General features: G+C 36.6%; 1 protein-coding gene across 9 annotated transcripts in view; it reads left to right on the top strand.

Annotated features, from left to right (window-relative positions):
- Positions 1-22,403, top strand: part of ELP4 (elongator acetyltransferase complex subunit 4) — a 274,144-nt gene that overhangs the window by 71,117 nt on the left and 180,624 nt on the right. For 5 of the 9 annotated variants that reach the window (XM_009007873.5, XM_054241468.2, XM_078340780.1 and 2 more), the window contains exons 4-5: positions 7,813-7,941; positions 21,548-21,690. In XM_009007873.5, coding sequence (XP_009006121.1) covers positions 7,813-7,941; positions 21,548-21,690 — 272 coding nt within the window. The remainder of the gene's footprint in view (positions 1-7,812; positions 7,942-21,547; positions 21,691-22,403) is intronic. The other 4 variants (XM_002755140.6, XM_078340781.1, XM_078340783.1 and 1 more) reach the window with 2 other exon arrangements.

Raw genomic sequence — 22,403 nt, forward strand, 5'->3', positions numbered from 1 at the left:
AGAAACTTATAGCCTTTATGGGAAAATGAGATTGTACATACATGAAATGTAGATGAGTATCAAGCCGCGTGTGATCCAATACCAAAATGTTTGGTCCAGATGAAAGAGAAATGGGAATTCAGAAGACAGAGAGCTAAATATAAATATGGACAGTAAAGATCATCTAATACCTCTTTTATATACTGCTTTTGTACTGTATGATAGGTCTCATATATACATGTGAAGGATGAGGGATGATACATGTGAAGAATGAAGCACAGATCCTTGGATTCTTCACATACCTGAATCTCTTAATGTTAGTGCTCTTTATACTATGTCAAGATCTGGGGAATAGCATAGATATATTTCCAAAAGATTATAAATTGTGTATAGATGGTACTATACGTGATGTTCTACAGTAGTATATTTTCTAGAATTTCAACTAATTGTATATAGAATTGTCTCCCTCAGTTTTGACCTTATCAAAGAGGTCATCCTTGACTACTTTTATTAAAATGGAGTCTTTGCCTTTTTACCTTGCTCCACTCTTGTGCATTTATTATCATATGACCTATTATTTATTTGTTTGTTTATTGTTTTACTCCCTAAATAGAATGAACGCTTATTATAGAAGTAACATAGCATGGTGATTAAGAGCACATACTCTGGAATCAGACTACCAACTGGCTTCAAATTCCCAGTTCCATTTTTTACTGGCTCTGTAACCTTGGACAAGTTACTTAACCTCTTTCTGTTTCATTTTTCCATTATGTATTAAAAGTAATGACAAAAAACACAATTACTTTTGCACTAACCTAAAAGGAAATAATAGTACTTACCTCATAAGTTTATTATTGAACACTGAATTAACATATCTAAAGCACTTAGACCTGCCCTGAATAGAGCAAGTACTATATAATATATACTCTTGTTATTGTTACTGAGTTTGTTCACTACTATGTCCACAAAAACTAGACCAATACTTTGCATATATTGGTACTCAATAAATAATAATTTCAACATAACTGATACTTTAGTCTTATAAAATATAACCCCCTACCTCATACCATATATAAAAATGCACTTTCAGTGTATCAAAGAGCTAAATTTAAGAACTAAAACTCTTATAAGAAAACATAGGTATAAACCTTCATGACCTCAGATTAGGCAACAATTTCTTAAATATGACACCAGAGCACAATCAGCAAAAGAAAGAAACAGATAAGTGGGGTGTATTAGGCCATTCTCAAATTGTTATAAAGGAATACCTGGATAATTTATAAAGAAAAGAGGTTTAATTGGCTCTCAGGTCTGCAAGCTGTACAAGAGCATAGTGGCTTCTGCTTCTGGAGATAACTCAAGCAGCTTCTAATCATAGCAGATGGCAGATTGAGAGCAGGCATCTCACATGGCAGGAGCAAGAGCAAGAGAACAAGTGGGGAGGTGCTTCACACTTAAACACCAGATCTCACAAGAACTCACTCACTATTGCAAGAACAATACTTTGAGGTATTATGCTAAACTGTTCATGAGCAATCTGCCCCCATGATCTGTTCACCTTCCACCAGGCCACTCTTCCAACAATGGGGAGTACATTTCATTATGAGATTTGGGTGGGGCATACATCCAAACTATGTCATTGGACTTCATCAAAATTAAGATCTTTTGTCCATCAAAGGACACTTCCAGTGAAAAGACAACCCCCAGAATGGTAGAAAATATTTACAAATAATATATTTGATAATGTCTACTATCTAAAATAAAGGAGTCTCTCAACTCAACCAAAAGATAAACAGACCAATTTAAAAATGGGATAAGGACATGATAGACATCTTTCTAAAGAAGATATACAAATGGCCAATCCAGCACATGAAGTTATGCTCAATATCGTTATCATTAAGGAAAGACAAATCCAAGCTACATTGAGATACCACTTCATGCTCACTAGGGTAGCTATTTAAAAATAATAGCAGCTGGGCGTGGTGACTCATGCCTGTAATCCTAGCACTTTGGAAGGCTGAGGTGGGTAGATCACCTGAGGTCAGAAGTCTGAGACCAGCCTGGCCAAAATGGCAAAACCCTGTCTCTACTAAAAATACAGAAATTATCTGTGGTAGTGGGTCCCTGTAATCTCAGCTACTCTGGAGACTGAGGTGGGAGAATCGCTTAAACCTGGAGGCAGAGGTTGCAGTGAGCCAAGATTGTGCCACTTCACTACAGCCTGGGTGTAAGAGGGAAACTCCATCTTAGAAAAAAACAGCAATAATAATAATAATAACAATTGTTGCTAAGAATATAGAAAAACTGGAACCTACGTACATTGTTGGTCAGAATGTAAAATGTTCAGCCACTGTGGAAGACATTTTGAAAGTTCCTCAAATAGTTAAAAATGGAGTTACCCTGTGACTCAGGAATTCTACTCCTAAGTATATACCAAAGAGAATGGAAAACATGTTCACACACAAAAGTTTGTGTTTGAATATTTATAGCAACATTACTCATAATAACTTAACAATAGAAATGATCCATGTACATCAGGTGATGAGTCATTAAACAATGTGATACATACATACAATGAATAGTATTCAACCGTTAATGAAATACTGAAACACAATGCCACATAGTTGAACATTGAAAACATTACTCTAATTGAAGGCAGCCAGACACACAGGGTCACATATTGTATGGTTCCATTTATAGGAAATGTCCAGAATGACTAATCCATAGAGACAAGATTAGTGGTTGCCAGGAGTAGGGGAGAAGGGGAATGTGGAGTGATTTCTGAATGGGTGTGCAGTTTTTTGGGGCACTGATAAAGGTAGATAGTGGTGATGGTTACACAACTCTGCATTACTAAAAATTACCAAATTTTATACTTAAAATGTTTTCATGTTATGTGAATTTTATGGCACTTTAAAAAATATATAAAGGGTTGGAGGTGGTGGCTCACACCTGTAATCCCAGCACTTTGGGAGGCCATGGCTGACAGATTGCTTGGGCTCAGAAGTTCAAGACCAGCCTGGGCAACATGGTGAAATCCAGTGTCTACAAAATATACAGAAGTTAGCCAAGCATGGTGGCATGTGACTGTAGTACCATCTGCTCAGGAGACTGAGCTGGGAGGATTACTTGAGTGTGTAAGGATCACTTGAGCCCAGGAAGCTGAGGTTGCAGTGAACCATGATCATGCCACTGCCGACTGGGCCACAGAGCAAGACCCTGTATCAAAAACAAAATAAAACAAACAACAAACTATGTATGTGTGTATATAAAAAAACATAACCTTTACATGGGCTTTAAGTGATTAAGCGTATTTTCTGCACATCTTTGAACATTTTCATCTTTAAGAAAATGAGTGTCTTATCAGTATTAAACTTGGAATCATAATTTTCGTGATACATACAAAGTTTTTAGCATGGCGAAACATCGCTTATGGGAATAGATACATATTTACTTAATAAGATAAATGAGGAAATGATTACCTATATTTTATAATCTCATCCTGTTTAGATAAGTTAAATATATTAATGAGTCTTTAATATTTTATGGTTGTTTCTTTAATACTGTACACACTACTGTAAGAGCGAATGTTAGAATCAGCCTATTTTCCACAATAGGAGGACAGTGTGATATAAATTTTATTTTTCAAATTTTTTTAATTGAATTTTGACTAATCATTGTCATAACTATTGCCAAGTGTCCCTGGGGTTCAAAAAGATGTTAATCCAAATACTTTATACTAAATTTATTGCCCAATATTGACAATACAAAATGTGTGGCTCTGAGGACAATTGTTTGACTGACTTCTCACAATCTAACATCTGTAGGATTCATGATATGTAGCAAACATCATTCTCTGAATTTTACATTTTTAACTTTTTTTGGTGGGGGGAGGAAGGCAGGAAGGGAGGGAAGGAGGACAGTAGGGAGGAAGGAAGAGATGAAGGAAGGAAGGAAGGGAGGAAGGGGGGAGGGAGGGAGGGAGGGAAGGGAAGGAAGGAAATCAAGCAATGAGAGAGACATTGCCGACCTGGATCTAGAGGTTTACAAGTTGATTTCTTTTTTTTGAGAGAAGGAAAGAAAAAAAAAAGTAAAGGAGAAGGATAAAGAAGGAGAGTAAACAGAAATATTGCTTTATTCTGAAAAAGATTGGGTATTAATAATGGCCAATCAATGTTTCATTTAAACTTATGGGTAGGTGTGATGTGGTATTAACAAGAATATATATTTTATGTATTTGAAGTGGAGAGCTCTATAATTATTTATTAAGTTTACTTGTTCCAGATCTGAGTTTGAGTCCTTGATATCCTTATTAATTTTCTGTCTCATTGAGTCTAAGTCTTTATGTATCTGGGTGTTAAGATCGTTAGCTCTTGTTGTTGCATTGATCCTTTTGCCACTATATCTTTGTTGCTTTAAAGTCTATTTTATCTGATACGAGAATTGCAACTCCTGCTTTTTATTTATTTTTTATTTATTTTTGCTCTCCATTTGGTTGGTAAATCTTTCTCCATCCCTTTGTTTTGAGTCTTTGTGTATCCTTACATGTGAAACAGGTCTGGATGTAACATGTCATTGGGTTTTGGCTGTGTCTTTTGATTGGGGATTTAGTCCATTTAAATTTAGGGTTACTGCCATTTGATGTTGACTGGCTGTTTTATCCATTCGTTGGTGTAAATTCTTTATGTTGGTGCTCTTTACTTTTTGGTGTATTTTTAGAAAGGCTAATACTGGTTGTTTCTTTCTGTGTGTAATGCTTCTTTCAGAAGCTCTTGTAAAGCAGGCCAGGTGGTAATAAAATCTCTGAGTTCTTGCTTGTTCATAAAAGATTTTATTTTTCCTTCAGTTGTGAAGCTTAGTTTGGCTGGATATGAAATTCTGGGCTGAAGGTTCTGTTCTTTGAGGATGTTGAATATTGGCCCCCACTCTCTTCTGGCTTGTAGAGTTTCTGCTGAGAGATCTGCTGTAAGTCTGATAGGCTTGCCTTTGTGGGTAACCTGACCTTTCTCTCTGGCTGCCCTTAGTATTTTCTCCTTCGTTTCAACCCTGGTGAATCTAATGATTATGTGCCTTGAGGTTGCTCTTTTTGAGGAATATCTTTGTGGTGTTCTCTGTATTACCTGGGGTTGAATGTTGACCTGCTTTGCTAGTTCAGGAAAATTTTCCTGAATAATATCCTGAAGGGTATTTTCCAGCTTGGATTCATTCTCTCCGTCGCATTCAGGTACACCTATCAAACGTAAATTTGGTCTTTTCACATAGTCCCACATTTCTTGGAGACTTTGCTCATTCCTTTTTATCCTTTTTTCTCTAATCTTTTCTTCACGTTTTATTTCATTAAGTTGGACTTTGACCTCTGATATCCCTTCTTCTGCTTGAACAATTCGAGTGTTTAAACCTGTGCATACTTCTCGGAGTTCCTGTATTGTATTCTTCAGTTCCATTAATTCACTCATACTCCTCTCTAAGTTGTCTATTCTCAATAAGATTTCATCAAACCTTTTTTCAAAGTTCCTAGTTTCTTTACGTTGGGCTACATGTTCTTTTAACTCACTGAAGTTTGTTATTATCCATTCCTTGAAGAGTGATTCTGTCATCCGGATGCGCTTGTTCTCCATCAAGCCTTGTTCCATTGTTGATGTGGAACTGTGATCATCTTTAGAAGGAGAGGCGTTCTGACTTTGAGTATTCTCAGCTTTTTTACGCTGGTTTCTTCCCGTCATTGTAAATGTATCCTCCTGTCATCTTTGAATTTACCAACTTTCAGATTTGGTCTCTTGAGTGGGCGTCCAAGTTGTTAGTTCCCAGGGCCAGAGCAGCGGCGTTATAAGTGATGGTGCTTTTCTTCCCAGGATTCTTCTGTCTGGCTTCCTTTTTGTGTCTGTAGTAGGCGACTCTGCCTTCCCGGGGCTCCAAACCTTGGTCAGAAGGGGAACCGGTCCCATTTACTTTGCGCGGAGCGCTGCTGCACCGAGGTGCCATCACAGCCGCTGCGCCGGGCTCTGGTGTTGTGCTGGGGACCCGTGTGGGTCCTCCAAACCTGTTTACTCTGTTCCGAGAGCTGCCACGCCGAGGTGCCAGCGGAACCGCTGCACCGGCCACGAGAGTCGCGCTGGCCACCCGTGTGTTTCCTCCACTGGGGGATCTTCTGCTCCGTGAGCGACCAGAATTTGTCTAAAAGTGTGGCGTCCTCTAGTTATCCGCGCCTTCCCTGAGAGCTGCAATCCTGGGATGTTAGGGATCGGCCATCTTGGCCATTTTTAACTTATTTACTGCTTACAACCCACTGAAGTGAATACGTTGTTGTTGTTGTTGTTGTTGAGACAAGGTTTCACTTTGTCACCCAGGCTGGAGTGTGGTGGCATGATCTTGGGTGACTGTAGCCGTAACCTCCTGGGCTCAAACAGTCCTCCCATCCCAGCTCCCCAAGTGGCTGACTCTACAGGCACATGCCACCACACCCAGCTAATTTTTTTGTAGAGGTGGGGTTTTGTCATATTGCCCGAACTGGTCTCAAACTCCGGAACTCAAGTGATCCACCCACCTTGGCCTTCCAAAGTGCTAGGATTATAGGCATGAGCCACTGCTTGCAAGCGGAAGTGACTACTATTACCTCCATTTTTTAGATGATGAATGGAGACATATAGAGGTCCTGTGGTAACACAGACACAGCTACTAGTGCAAGGTCAAGATTTGAACCAGACATTCTAGTTGCCGAATTTAAACTCATAACCACTATACTCTATTACACTGTACTCCCTCACAAAAATGTATTTACATTGGAAAAAGAAGTTACTTTATATCATAAGATACTAATGTTTAGCTAGGAATGATGAATTCACAGCTTAAATGATATAACTAGTTTCTAATACTGGCATTAATTATCATGTGAATTCACTTTGAGGTTTTCAGGAGGTGAGTAAAATATGTCATATTAACAGTTAATGTATTTAAGCTGATTTGTTGACATAATTCTAAGCATAAGTAAATTTGATCTTGAAAAGTAGAAGCTGCAATTTAGAGTAACATATAACATAACACAGATCATATTTACTAATACAGTATCCCACATTATCTTTATGATTTTAATGGACTATAAAACAAAATTATTGTATGTGCTTTTCTTCTTCAGTAAACTTAAATACTGTTTTCTTTGAATTATTTCTATAGTACTGCTTAACAAAAATGTTTTCTAGTTTTCTATTTTTTTTATAGTTGCAAAGTTGGCCATCACCTTCCAAAATTAATAAATTGAAATTTATTATTTCTTCATTTAATCAAAGATTTTTAATTCTATTTTTTTTGTTAAATAAGAGACATACGCTTGCAGGTACAAAACTAGCATTTCATGTGGGTGAAGTAAATGTCTTTATTCTTAGTTGTTACTACTCCCATTATTTTGGTGAATAGCTTTTTTGAATTCTAAAATTACAAACCTGTAAGTAGATTGTGCACATGTTTTATTTTTACCTGTGGCCAACATAACAATTATATATAATACGTAAGTACTAATTCCAGACTTTGCTTTAAGCATATACATTTTGAAAAATGAGAATAACCTCTTGTTAGACTAGCAATTGATTTTTGTAAGTATAGAAATTTGTACATTTTTTTAAAATTCCAGTTTATTGCTAAAAAATTAAACAACATTTGGTTTATACTTGTTTTTTCTGTTTTACAGACGTCTGTATTTTCATGAATTTGTACTTAAATCAATTTTAGTCATCAATTTTTAATATATTGGAAAATTTTTAGTGTTGCTAACATTATGATTTAAGAAAATTGTCATATTTTTCCACAGAATTTCAATCATATGTCTTTCTGTTTTCTTAGGAACTTCCAGCACCATTACTTGATAATTGTAAAAAGGAATTTGATGAAGATGTATATAATCATAAAACACCAGAATCTAATATTAAGATGAAAATAGCTTGGCGTTACCAGTTATTACCCAAGATGGAGGCAAGTCAACATATAAATTCTTTATAAAATTTGCAAATGCATTTATTTTCATCTTACAGAATCTCTTGTGGTATGCCTATATGTGTATTTGTTTATTTAAAGAATTAGCCATTTCGTCGGCAGAGTATTTGGTCAAGATGATATAGTTCTTACAAATAAAATTATGGTAACTTGTTTTTTACTAAAATAGATTTTTTTATTTCTTCCTTAATCCCCATATAGAATACTTTTTTCTAGGGTTGCAAGACAGAGTAAGTGAACTAATGAAGCCATTTCTATCCAGTATGATTACCTATAAATATATTCAGTGTAAGTGATAGTTCTTTAGAATTACTATTTTTATCCTTATACATTTTCAATCATTACATTTTCGAACTCATCTATCTGGTAACCTCATCTTTTCAGAATAGACAGAATAGGTAGGAAATGAAGGAAAAATTTCTGAGAAGTCAAAAAAAAATGTCAATAAATCTGTCTAGTAAAACTCAAGAACTCTGTTCCTGGTGATGGCACAGTTCACTTATGAGCTCCCTTATTTGATTGTTCACTTCATTCACTTTTCAGACTGCATTATTTAACATCCATCAGATATTGCTATACTAGTAGAAAAGAGAGGAATATTCTAATCTGAATAAGACATAGTTTTCTTAGTCCATCCTTTTCTAGTCTTCCACATTGACATCAGTGTTCTCTTTCCCAAGGATAAAAATATGTTTATGATACTTTTTAGCTTCAAATGCCTCATTTGGTTTTCTATTTTTCCCTACCACCTTCTAAATAAATAGCAGACTATAGTACCCTCTAGTACCTTCCTGCCAAAGTCAGACACAGCCTTAGAATTATTCTCTACAGAAATGTTCTGGGTAGCCGCTACCACTAATGAAAGTTAGTATGTGAGATGAAACCTGTTTGCTATTATAAGCTTGTTATATGAAATACAAATTTAAGATTGTATACAAAATCTGTACAACCTAATCCAAGCCTCCCTTTTTAGCCTCTTCTTCCTGTGTCTATAAAACGCTACATTCAACCATCCTATGAGAATTGCTCCTTATAAATCGCTTGTATTTCTGTTAGTAATGCTTTTCACTTTCTTACTCACCAATGCGTCCTTCTCCAAGTTCAGATGTTACTAACCCATATGGCTTTCCATACATAATTATTTACTTTCTTTTTTTCCCCCATAGCACTTCATATATTTTAAAACACATTTTTCACATTGTTTTATACTAATTGGTAGTGTAACTCTCTTCCACCAGACTGAAGATTTTCTGAGAGGCAGAGAGCTTGTCTTATTTTCTCTTTTACCTCTAGTACTTATACTAATGCTCTTTTAATCAATAATGATGAATGTATTCATTCAGTCAGCAAATACTAACTTAGCATCAACTATGCACCAGGTATAAAACATGTTATAATAGGTGAATATTAAGCAATGGTATGTTGTTCTAATTTAAATGTGGAAACTATTTGAATAATATTTTTAAGCTGTGATTTAAATGATTCTGAACAAACTGCAAATATATAAGGACAAATAACTTTTATTTTTATTTATTTTTTTTTTTAATTGGATTATAGGTTTTGGGGTACATGAGCAGAGCATGCAAGACAGTTGCGTAGGTACACACATGGCAATGTGCTTTCTTTTCTTCTCCCCTTCACCCACATTTGGCTTTTCTCCCCAGGCTATCCCTCCCCACCTCCCCCTCCCACTGGCCCTCCCCTTTTCCCCCCAATAGACCCCAATGTTTAGTACTCCCCTTTCTGTGTCCATGTGTTCTCATTTTTCATCACCCGCCTATGAGTGAGAATATGCGGTGTTTCATTTTCTGTTCTTGTGTCAGTTTGCTGAGGATGATGTTCTCCAGATTCATCCATGTCCCTACAAACGACACTAACTCATCATTTCTGATTGCTGCATAATATTCCATGGTGTATATGTGCCACATTTTTCCAATCCAGTCTATTATCAATGGGCATTTGGGTTGATTCCAGGTCTTTGCTATTGTAAACAGTGCTGCAATGAACATCGTGTACATGTGTCCTTATAGTAGAACGATTTATAGTCTTTTGGATATATACCCAGTAATGGGATTGCTGGGTCAAATGGAATTTCTATTTCTAAGGCCTTGAGGAATCGCCACACCGTCTTCCACAATGGTTGAACTAATTTACACTCCCACCAACAGTGTAAAAGTGTTCCTTTTTCTCCACATCCTCTCCAGCATCTGTTGTCTCCAGATTTTTTAATGATCGCCATTCTAACTGGCATGAGATGGTATCTCAATGTGGTTTTGATTTGCATCTCTCTGATGATCAGTGACGATGAGCAGTTTTTCATATGATTGTTGACCTCATATATGTCTTCTTTCGTAAAGTATCTGTTCATATCCTTTGCCCACTTTTGAATGGGCTTGTTTGTTTTTTTCCTGTAAATCTGTTTGAGTTCTTTGTAAATTCTGGATATCAGCCCTTTGTCAGATGGGTAAACTGCAAAAATTTTTTCCCATTCTGTTGGTTGCCGATCCACTCTAGTGACTGTTTCTTTTGCCGTGTAGAAGCTGTGGAGTTTCATTAGGTCCCATTTGTCTATTTTGGCTTTTGTTGCCAATGCTTTTAGTGTTTTGTTCATGAAGTCCTTGCCGACTCCTATGTCCTGGATAGTTTTGCCTAGATTTTCTTCTAGGGTTTTTATGGTGCCAGGTCTTATGTTTAAGTCTTTAATCCATCTGGAGTTAATTTTAGTGTAAGGTGTCAGGAAGGGGTCCAGTTTCTGCTTTCTGCACATGGCTAGCCAGTTTTTTCAACACCATTTGTTAAACATGGAATCCTTGCCCCATTGCTTGTTTTTGTCAGGTTTATCAAAGATTGTATAGTTGTATGTATGTTGTGTTGCCTCCGGTGCCTCTGTTTTGTTCCATTGGTCTATATCTCTGTTTTGGTACCAGTACCATGCTGTTTTGATTACTGTAGCCTTGTAGTATAGTTTGAAATCCGGTAGTGTGATGCCCCCCGCTGTGTTCTTTTTGCTTAGAATTGACTTGGCTATGCGGGCTCTCTTTTGGTTCCATATGAAGTTCATGGTGGTTTTTTCCAGTTCTGTGAAGAAAGTCAATGGTAGCTTGATGGGGATAGCGTTGATTCTGTAAATTACTTTGGGCAGTATAGCCATTTTCACGATATTAATTCTTCCTAACCATGAACATGGAATGTTTCTCCATCTGTTTGTGTCCTCTCTGATTTCGTTGAGCAGTGGTTTGTAGTTCTCCTTGAAGAGGTCTCTTACGTTCCTTGTGAGTTGTATTCCAAGGTATTTTATTCTTTTTGTAGCAATTGCGAATGGCAGTTCGCTCTTGATTTGGCTTTGTTTAAGTCTGTTATTGGTGTAGACGAATGCTTGTGATTTTTGCACATTGATTTTATATCCTGAGACTTTGCTGAAGTTGCTTATCAGTTTCAGGAGTTTTTGGGCTGAGGCAATGGGGTCTTCTAGGTATACTATCATGTCGTCTGCAAATAGAGACAATTTGGCTTCCACCTTTCCTATTTGAATACCCTTTATTTCTTTTTCTTGCCTGATTGCTCTGGCTAGAACTTCCAGTACTATATTGAATAGGAGTGGTGAAAGAGGGCATCCTTGTCTAGTGCCAGATTTCAAAGGGAATGCTTCCAGTTTTTGCCCATTCAGTATGATATTGGCTGTTGGTTTGTCATAAATAGCTTTTATTACTTTGAGATACGTTCCATCGATACCGAGTTTATTGAGGGTTTTTAGCATAAAGGGCTGTTGAATTTTGTCAAATGCCTTCTCTGCGTCAATTGAGATAATCATGTGGTTTTTGTTTTTGGTTCTGTTTATGTGATGAATTACATTTATAGACTTACGTATGTTGAACCAGCCTTGCATCCCCGGGATGAATCCTACTTGATCATGATGAATAAGTTTTTTGATTTGCTGTTGCAATCGGCTTGCCAATATTTTATTGAAGATTTTTGCATCTATGTTCATCATGGATATTGGCCTGAAGTTTTCTTTTCTTGTTGGGTCTCTGCCAGGTTTTGGTATCAGAATGATGTTGGTCTCATAAAATAATTTGGGAAGGATTCCCTCTTTTTGGATTGTTTGAAATAGTTTTAGAAGAAATGGTGCCAGCTCTTAATTGTGTGTCTGGTAGAATTCGGCTGTGAACCCGTCTGGACCTGGGCTTTTTTTGTGTGGTAGGCTCTTAATTGCTGCCTCAACTTCAGACCTTGTTATTGGTCTATTCATAGTTTCAGCTTCCTTCTGGTTTAGGCTTGGGAGGACACAGGAATCCAGGAATTTGTCCATGTCTTCCAGGTTTACTAGTTTATGCACATAGGGTTGTTTGTAATATTCTCTGATGATGGTTTGAATTTCTGTGGAATCTGTGGTGATTTCCCCTTTATCATTTTTTATTGCATCTATTTGGTTGTTCTCTCTTTTCTTTTTAATCAATCTGGCTAGTGGTCTGTCTATTTTGTTGATCTTTTCAAAAAACCAGCTCTTGGATTTATTGATTTTTTGAAGGGTTTTTCGTGTCTCAATCTCCTTCAGCTCAGCTCTGATCTTAGTTATTTCTTGTCTTCTGCTGGGTTTTGAGTTTTTTTGATCTTGGTCCTCTAGCTCTTTCAATTTTGATGATAGGGTGTCAATTTTGGATCTCTCCATTCTCCTCATATGGGCACTTATTGCTATATACTTTCCTCTAGAGACTGCTTTAAATGTGTCCCAGAGGTTCTGGCACGTTGTGTCTTCGTTCTCATTGGTTTCAAAGAACTTCTTTATTTCTGCCTTCATTTTGTTGTTTACCCAGTCAACATTCAAGAGCCAGTTGTTCAGTTTCCATGAAGCTGTGCGGTTCTGGGTCTGTTTCTGAATTCTGAGTTCTAACTTGATTGCACTATGGTCTGAGAGGCTGTTTGTTATGATTTCAGTTGTTTTGCATTTGTTGAACAGTGCTTTACTTCCAATTATGTGGTCAATTTTAGAGTAGGTGTGATGTGGTGCTGAGAAGAATGTGTATTCTGTGGATTTGGGGTGGAGAGTTCTGTAAATGTCTATCAGGTTTGCTTGCTCCAGGTCTGAGTTCAAGCCCTGGATATCCTTGTTGATTTTTTGTCTGGTAGATCTGTCTAGTATTGACAGTGGAGTGTTAAAGTCTCCCACTATTATTGTGTGGGAGTCTAAGTCCTTTTGTAAGTCCTTAAGAACTTGCCTTATGTATCTGGGTGCTTCTGCATTGGGTCCATATATGTTTAGGATCGTTAGCTCTTCTTGTTGTATCGATCCTTTTACCATTATGTAATGGCCTTCTTTGTCTCTTTTGATCTTTGTTGCTTTAAAGTCTATTTTATCGGAGATGAGAATTGCAACTCCTGCTTTTTTTTTGCTTTCCATTTGCTTGGTAAATCTTCCTCCATCCCTTTATTTTGAGCCTTTGTGTATCCTTGCATGTGAGATGGGTTTCCTGGATACAGCACACTGATGGGTTTTGGATTTTTATCCAATTTGCCAGTCTGTGTCTTTTGATTGGTGCATTTAGTCCATTTACATTTAGGGTTAATATTGTTATGTGTGAATTTGATACTGCCATTTTGATGCTAAGTGGCTGTTTTGCCTGTTAGTTGTTGTAGATTCTTCATTATATTGATGCTCTTTAGCATTCAGTGTGATTTTGGAATGGCTGGTACTGGTTGATCCTTTCTATGTGTAGTGCCTCTTTTAGGAGCTCTTGTAAAGCAGGCCTGGTGGTGACAAAATCTCTGAGTACTTGCTTGTTCGCAAAGGATTTTATTTTTCCTTCACTTCTGAAGCTCAGTTTGGCTGGATATGAAATTCTGGGTTGAAAGTTCTTTTCTTTAAGAATGTTGAATATTGGCCCCCACTCTCTTCTGGCTTGTAGTGTTTCTGCCGAGAGATCTGCTGTGAATCTGATGGGCTTCCCTTTGTGGGTGACCCGACCTTTCTCTCTGGCTGCCCTTAGTATTCTCTCCTTTATTTCAACCCTATTGAATCTGACGATTATGTGCCTTGGGGTTGCTCTTCTTGCGGAATATCTTTGTGGTGTTCTCTGAATTTCCTGCAATTGAGTGTTGGCCTGTCTTTCTAGGTGGGGGAAATTTTCCTGGATGATGTCCTGAAGAGTATTTTCCAGCTTGGACTCATTCTCTTCGTCCCCTTCTGGTACACCTATCAAACGTAGGTTAGGTCTTTTCACATAGTCCCACATTTCTTGGAGACTTTGTTCATTTCTTTTTGCGTTTTTTTCTCTAATCTTGGTTTCTCGTTTTATTTCATTGAGTTGGTCTTCGACTTCAGATATTCTTTCTTCTGCTTGGTCAATTCAGCTATTGAAACTTGTGCATGCTTCGCGAAGTTCTCGTATTGTGTTTCTCAGCTCCTTTAATTCATTCATATTCCTCTCTAAGTTATCCATTCTTGTTATCATTTCCTCGAATCTTTTTTCAAATCTTTTCTCAAGGTTCTTAGTTTCTTTGCATTGATTTAATACATGATCTTTTAGCTCACCGAAGTTTCTCATTATCCATCTTCTGAAGTCTAATTCCGTCATTTCGTCGCAGTCATTCTCCGTCCAGCTTTGTTCCCTTGCTGGTGAGGAGTTTTGGTCCTTTGTAGGAGGCGAGGTGTTCTGGTTTCGGGTGTTTTCCTCCTTTTTGCGCTGGTTTCTTCCCATCTTTGTGGATTTGTCTGCTGGTCGTCTGCGTAGTTGCTGACTTTTCGATTGGGTCTCTGAGTGGACACCCTGAATGTTGATGATGAAGTATTTCTGTTGCTTGGTTTTCCTTCTACCAGTCTAGCCCCTTCGCTGTATGACTGCTGAGGTCCGCTCCAGTCCCTGCTTGTCTGGGGTGCACCTCTAGCAGCTGTGGCACAGCGAGGGATGCTACCAGTTTCTTTTTCTGCTATCTTTGTCCCAGGATGGTGCCTGCCTAATGTCAGTCTTTTGGATATAGAGGGGTCAGGGAGCTGCTTGAGGAGACAGTTTGTACTTTATAGGGGTTTAATTGCTGAGCTGTGAGCTGTGTTGTTCATTCAGGGCTGTTAGGCTGCTATGTTTCATTCTGCTGCAACAGAGCTCATTAAAAAAACTCTTTTTTTTCTCAAATGCTCTGTGTTGAGGGGTTTGGGCTTTATTTTTGGATGTCCGTTGAGGTCCTGCCCAGCTAGGATGCAGACTAGCCACTGTTTGACTCCCGAGGCTCCGCCCTGCTGTTGTGAGGCTCGCCCTGGCTCCGCTGTTCTGCTGTTTCCGCCACTCCCTGCTGCGGAGTCTCTCTGTTGTAGCGTGTTGCCTCGGCAACTGCTGGCTGAGTCAGCAGTGGGCGTGTATCTCAGTAGGGACGGGTTGCCTCGGCAACGGCTGGCTGCGTCAGCAATGGGCGTGTATCTCAGTTGGGGCGGGTTGCTTCGGTAATGGTGGCCGCCCCTCCCCCTCAGAGCGTCTGGGGCCGTCTGCACGGGGCTTGTTTGAAATCGCGGTTTTGTTCGTCCCACTGGGCCAATCCTAATGCTCTGTCCCTGCAATCCCCTGGGCTGGCCCACTGTGCAAGTCCAGCTCAGTCTCAAGTCCAGCCCTCTCACGTCTCCGGTTGCCAGTTCAACGGGGCACCCGGACAAGCGCGCCCTGCGGGGAGCGCTGTGTAGGGCCGGCCGCCGCCACCCCGGCTGCCGGCTTTGCCAGGCGGAATATCTGCCTGGTGTCCCGCGTCTCCTCTTCACTTGGGAATTTCCCCGTTCCTTGGGCAACAAAGATCAGTCTGGAAATGAAGCTCAGACTCACCTCTCCACAGACACAACGAGAACTCCAATCCTGGGTTGTTCTCACAGCGCCATCTCGGCTTCTTTGACAAATAACTTTTAACATGAATAAGGAAAATTCCATAACTGATGGTTTTTAATGGGCAAAAATACGAAAAGGAAATTTAAGTGACTCTTAAACATGCAAAACATATGCCAAATTTTAGTTTTAATGAGAAAAAATGGAAATGAAAACTACACTGTCCTGCCGTTTTTCTCTTATCAAATTGACAATGATCTAACTTGGTAAGACGCTGTATTAGCAAGAGTGGGGGAAGCTGGTACTCCATGCTTTGCTGGTGAAAATGTAAAAAGGTACTACTTCTGTAGAGTATTTTGGTAGTAACCTTCAAGATTATAAAAACATATATTCTTTGATTCTTTTAGAAATTTACATCATGAATATATTTATTCAAATGTAAAAGGAAATATACATGAGCTATTCATACAACATATTGAAAGTAACCTAAATGTCTATCAGTAAGCAACTAGCTAAATGAATTATGGCATATCTGAGCAAAGTATGTTTTTATTAAAAAATAGAAGGAAGCTCTTTGTAATCAGAAGTTGGTATAGGCATAGCCTAGCTTGGATGTATAAGAACTGCGTGCAAGAGGCCAGAATAGATGTTAGTCTGCTTAGGAAAATAAGAATTAAGTGATAGAAATAAAAACAGACAAGAAATATAGGACTAGCATTTGAGAACCATATGGCAAAGAACTTCATGTCTTTGACTCTGACAGATTCATTCAAGTGACTGTGCTTAATGGCCGTTCTTCCATTGAAGAGTGACTGTATTCTAATGTCTCTGTTTCTGTGTCCTGAAAGAGTCAGTAATGAACCTATACTCTAAGTTATGTGTAGCTTTTTTGAAAAGAGTATACCAGTCAAATTTTAGATTATATATGTAACTTTTTTCTTTCCTTTCCTTTATTTTTATACTTATCCAGCTAGGTTTGGTTTGATTTTTGTTTGTTTGTTTTTTGAGACACAGTCACGCTCTGTCATCCAGGCTGAAGGGCAGTGGCAGGATCTCGGTCACTGCAACCTCTGCCTCCCAGGTTCAAGCGATTTTCCTGCCTCAGTCTCCCAAGTAGCTGGGACTACAGATGCATGCCACCATGCCCGGCTAATTTTTGTATTTTTAGTAGAGACGGGGTTTCGTCATGTTGGCCAGGCTGGCCCTGAACTCCTGACCTCAGGTGCAGTGGCTCACACCTGTAATCCCAGCACTTTGGGAAGCCTAGACAGACAGTATTAATTAATACAGACAAAATGATAGCTTACTTTGAATATACAGTCAATGGTCATGCTTACGTTTACTTGTATTTAGAGTGAGTTGTGTCCAATTTAGAAAATAGAATCACCTTGTGGGTTCTTTGCTTTTCTTTGAAATGTCACTAGGATGTATATTTGCCTGTCTAGGTAATTTTATATATAATGATTTGCCAGGACTGATACACTTTGATGATCACTCAGCATCATCTACTTTATAAATCTAGGCTTTACCTTGTCTTTCTCATTTTAACACACACACACGCATGCATGCACGCACCAAACCTGGCTATATTAGTTCATTTTCATACTGCTATAAAGATACTGCCTGAGACTGGGTAATTTTGAACAAAAGAGATTTAATTGTCTCACAGTTTTGCGTGGCCACAGAGACCTCAGGAAACTTAAAATCATGGCAGAAGGCAAAGAAGCAAGCTACATCTTACATGGCAGCAGGAGAGAGAGGAAACTGCCACTTTTAAACCATCAGATCTCCTAAGAACTCCCTCACTATCATGAGAACAGCATGGGGGGAACCACCCCCATGATCCAATTACCCCCCACCAGACTCCTCCCTTGACATGTAAAGATTACAATTTGAGTTGAGATTTGGGTGGGGACATATAGCCAAAGTATATCACTGGGTTTTCTAAGATCAGATGAGATCTGGCACATTCAGGGTGGTTTGGCCGTAGACTTCACTGTTTTCTATATTTTATTTGGGACAAAATGCAGTTAACAAAATTGTGGCTTAAGATGAAATAAATGGTTCAAAACTAGGTGTGTTGATTATCAGAGATGCCTTTTAAAATGTCACCAGTCCTAAGGGTGTAACCATATTACCACTTAATAATGCAAAAGAGGACAAGAATATACACAGCTAGATCAATAACAATGATTCAGTAAAGTATAAAGCAGTGCTTCATTTGGATAGAAGAGTGTATAGTTTTAAAAAGCCCTCTTTCCCTCACCATGTGATTTTGATTCTCTCTCTAAGGTGGACATGCCTTCTTCTTCCCTGTCTCATAATCATCAACCACTATTCCTGACTCACTCCATGAATTGCTAGCTGACAGTATATTCTGAGACTTAATTTCTTCAGTATTGTAGAGCTCTAATACCATGACCTACAATGACTCCAGTAATTCATGGCTGTATATTAAGTCTTTATTATGTTAAATTCTCCCTAAACATTGGCTTTCTATCTTAATGATTTAGCTGCAACAGTCCTGTGATAGATGTGTACAGGTGTAGATGGACAACAAATACAATTTTTTCAATAAGACAATGTAATTACAAACAGTGATGGATCTTCTAATTCTCTAATGAATCATGATGCAATAATAATAATTAATAACATTTACATACTACTTCTCCATTTACAGAATATTCATTGCTAGTATTACAGTAGAGTCTCACAACAGCCTTGTAAAATAATTATTAGCTTCAGTTTCTAGTGATTAAACTGAGTATCAAAGTGTTTTAAAAACTGCCTGGATTCTTGCTGTCTGGTACGCCATACTGAGAAATAAGAAATAATAACAATTGTAAGAAAATGTCTTATTTAAATTACTTTTGGTGCAGCTTTTCTTTCAAAGTTTTCTTTTTCACATACTAGAGGTGGAGTATAGTATTATTTTTTTACCGTTTTCCTCCTCTACCCCCATTAGAGTTCATTTTCTTTTAGCATCATAAATTTTTACTGAACCATTTCATTGTACGTACTTCCACAGATGACAAAGTCGAAAGGTAGTTTATGAATGTGAATTAGAAATTTTTATATGTAAAACTAAAACAACATGTTCTTACCTAAGAAACTGACTAGTTATTGATAATAGTTTGATATTTTTAAATGTATCAATTTTTATGGAGTTGATTATGGTTTTTTGTAGATGATTATTTTATTTACAGCAGGTAGTTATCTTTCTTAGAGGAAATATCTGAGTCTTTGTTTTACAGTTCTAGGTCTCAAAAGATTTCAGTGTTTCAAAATCTGATTATATGTTAATGTTATATGTCTAGAGCAGAAAAACTTGGAAAATTTTTTTTTCTGTAAGAATATATTTTCATTTTTAATTGAAATAAAGTTTTTCATCAACTATAAAATTTTCATGGCTACCTTATGAATATTTTAGCTACCACATCTAATCTTAATTTCTAAATAAATTAACTTAATTATAATGAGAAAAGCTTCCAATTTTATTTTAATATTTTAATGAATTATTTGTGTTCTATATGTAAACTGTCTCAGCATGAAATCAATTTTCTGCCTTGATTCATTCCAAATCTGAGATTTCTATCACATTAATATTATAATTAGAAACATTAATAGAGACGGCAACTTTAAAAGCATACTTTGCTTCTTGGCAATTTAGCATATTTTTCTGAGTGCATAGGACTTCAAGAACTTTCAGTCCACTAATAAATTTATTAACTCAAACTTAAAAGAAGTGAAAAGTCTCTTTCTTTCTCTCTCCCCATGGCCAGTCTGCTAAAATAGATTATTCATGCTTACTTGATTCAGGTAGGCTTTTGCAAGCTTCCCTACTAGGCCTGGGAATGTGGTACATTGAGGCCTTTTCAGAGGCTTCTGACATAGACCAAGCTTTTATTGCATGGTGTTTTATTATAGCCAAATCCTAGTCTCCACCCAGTTTGTAGGCACTCTGCTTATTCTTTTGAATCAGGAAAGGTTATCACCTACCTTAATCCATGCAGCAGCATGGATTAAGGACACCAGTGTGCCCCAGGATTCTCAAAGAGGATCCTGGAAACTTCTGTTTTTTTCTTTTTTGCTGTCTTTACTAAACTCTATTGGGCCTTAGGGGGATTTGCATCTGAAATGGGCAACCTGGTGTTTTTCTCAATGAAGACATCAGATCAAAGTTCAGTTAGTCAAGGCCTTTCTAAAACATTAAGGGGGCTTGGACTTATACAATAAAAAGATGAGCTCTAGCAGAGATTGCAGTAAAAACATTCTGAACTATAATCCGGATAAAGAATAGATTATAGGCCAAAGAACAGACCTTGTTTAAATTGCTTTAGACTAATAACTTTACATTTTAAAACTTTGCACCCTATTTTTAAGAAACATTTTAATGTTATATATTTTATTTGTCAATAGTTTCATGGTAAATGAATATGTTTTGGGAACAAGAATTCTGTACATATTGCATTGAAAAAATTAGATTGATAGCATCTCTTTTATTAATGAAAGTAAGTAGTACCTTATGGAGGGATGAACAGTCATTTCATTTAAAAAATAAATGTTGAACCCACAGACTCTGAATCTGAGAAAATTGTTTCTATTAGATGTAAAAATTTTTACTTCTTATTACTGTATAATTTCATGTTTGTAGACATTTAGTTTAAGAATATGAATCCTTGAAGTATTATATGCAGATATCTAGTTTCAAGCAAATATGTCTTTCTTATCTAAATTAAAAAGTTGTCACTTAGTAAGATAAGTATCTACTGTGTATTGTTCTTCAATTTCTGTAGCAATTATCTAGCTTTGTTGAATATTCTGAAACTTAGTTTTGAGGCATTCAGGACAGTGGAAATTATGTAAGAGTAGATCAGAGATCTTTTATTAGAAACTCTTGCCAAGTAGGATTTGTTATTAGTTCAGTTTTTGATAGTGGTATATATATATTTCCAATGTGTTGAATGAAAGAAGTTAGCTCGAAGTCCATTCAAAACAACAACATAATAATGTTATGTTAATAGACTTTTGCTATCTCATATAAATAAATTCAGTGTCATATAAATTACAGTTTCTTATGAGAAAGATAATTTGTTGGAGAAATTGTTAGTAGAGAACACAAAAGAGGAATTATTGATGAACTAATGATTATGTCAGATTCTGATTGATCTAATGTAGGTTATATACATTCTTCCACTTTATCTTGTGCCTTGTTCCTGTCTGGAGTATTGTAGTACATTTTATTTTATAAGCCTAATTTAAATTTGTAAAAAATGTTGAATATACATATATATTGTCTTGTGTGAGAATTCAGTTTTAAAATGATACTCAGTTTAATGTATTTAAATAGCTAGATTATTTTGGACCTCTCACCAGTGAATTAATTGGGTTTAAGTTTTCATTTAGTTCTTGGCAACTGCATATTTAATTTGTCACTAAAACCTAGAATCTTAAATATTAATTAAGAATTATGTGTATTGATTTTTGAACTTAGGAAGGTATACACTATAATGAAAATAAACCAAACAGGATTTTAAATTCTTGTCAAATTTAGGGAACAATTAGAAGTGAAGATACATGAGAGATAAAAAGGTTGATTTGTAACTATAAATGCTTTAAAAACAGTAAAGGTTGTTGTATGCTCCTTTGAAATTTAGTGTATATATATAAAATTTCTTCCTTATTAGCTTAAAATGCATAAATATGTCATTGTTTTACAGAATGTAGGACAAATAAATTATAGTTTAAAAATAATTATTTAACAGCCCCTATGGGGTTTATTTTAGCAGATCCGACCAGTATCATCTTCAAGATTTGGTCACTATTACGATGCATCAAAAAGAATACCACAAGAACTAATTGAGGCTTCAAAATGGCATGGGTTTTTTCTTCCAGAGAAAATATCTCCAACTCTCAAAGTAGAACCCTGGTAAGTTAATGACCCATTTAATAACAAAAACTGATTTCAAATATTAGTAGAATGTATTTTTAACATGTTTTCAAAAGAATACAGGTATAAGGTTAAATATTCTAATAATAAATAATAGTTTTCTATATAATTTGTAATTTCAGTTCTATATATTTTTCATAGTGTTTCATTATGTATGGTTTTCTTTTTTCCTCTGGTTCTGTAACTGCTGGAACTGCTATTACTCTGATTTGCAACTTGAAAAGTCAGGACTCCAAATTTATAATAAGTACTGTTTTCAAGAAAATGTAGAACAGTTCTAAACCAGTATCTTTCAGGTTTAAATGCAAATAGACACCTAATAAATATGTATTGATAATAATAGCAGTGAAAAATGATACAAACTAGTGCCATTTGCTTAATTTTTTGGCATATACTTTCTCAGAGAGTATACAAGTATATATTTTACAATATTTTATTTATGAAGGCTTTCTATTTCTGGCTATGCTGTAAAAAAACAATCCATAGAATTTCAAGTGACTTAGAATTTAGAGTTTGGGTTGTAAGTACTGAAACAATCCAACATGTTTATACTGCCAGTGACGTTATTAAGACAAAACTCTGAAAATTACTGGATTTGACTTTGAATAATGTATGTTATAAAGTGTTAAGAATATTTAATTTCAGTTTTTATTGCAGTAAATTATGGAATAGATTGTCACTTATATTTTCAT

This window comes from Callithrix jacchus, chromosome 10 (genome assembly GCF_049354715.1).
Source record: "Callithrix jacchus isolate 240 chromosome 10, calJac240_pri, whole genome shotgun sequence".
Taxonomy (NCBI): Eukaryota; Metazoa; Chordata; class Mammalia; order Primates; family Cebidae; genus Callithrix; species Callithrix jacchus.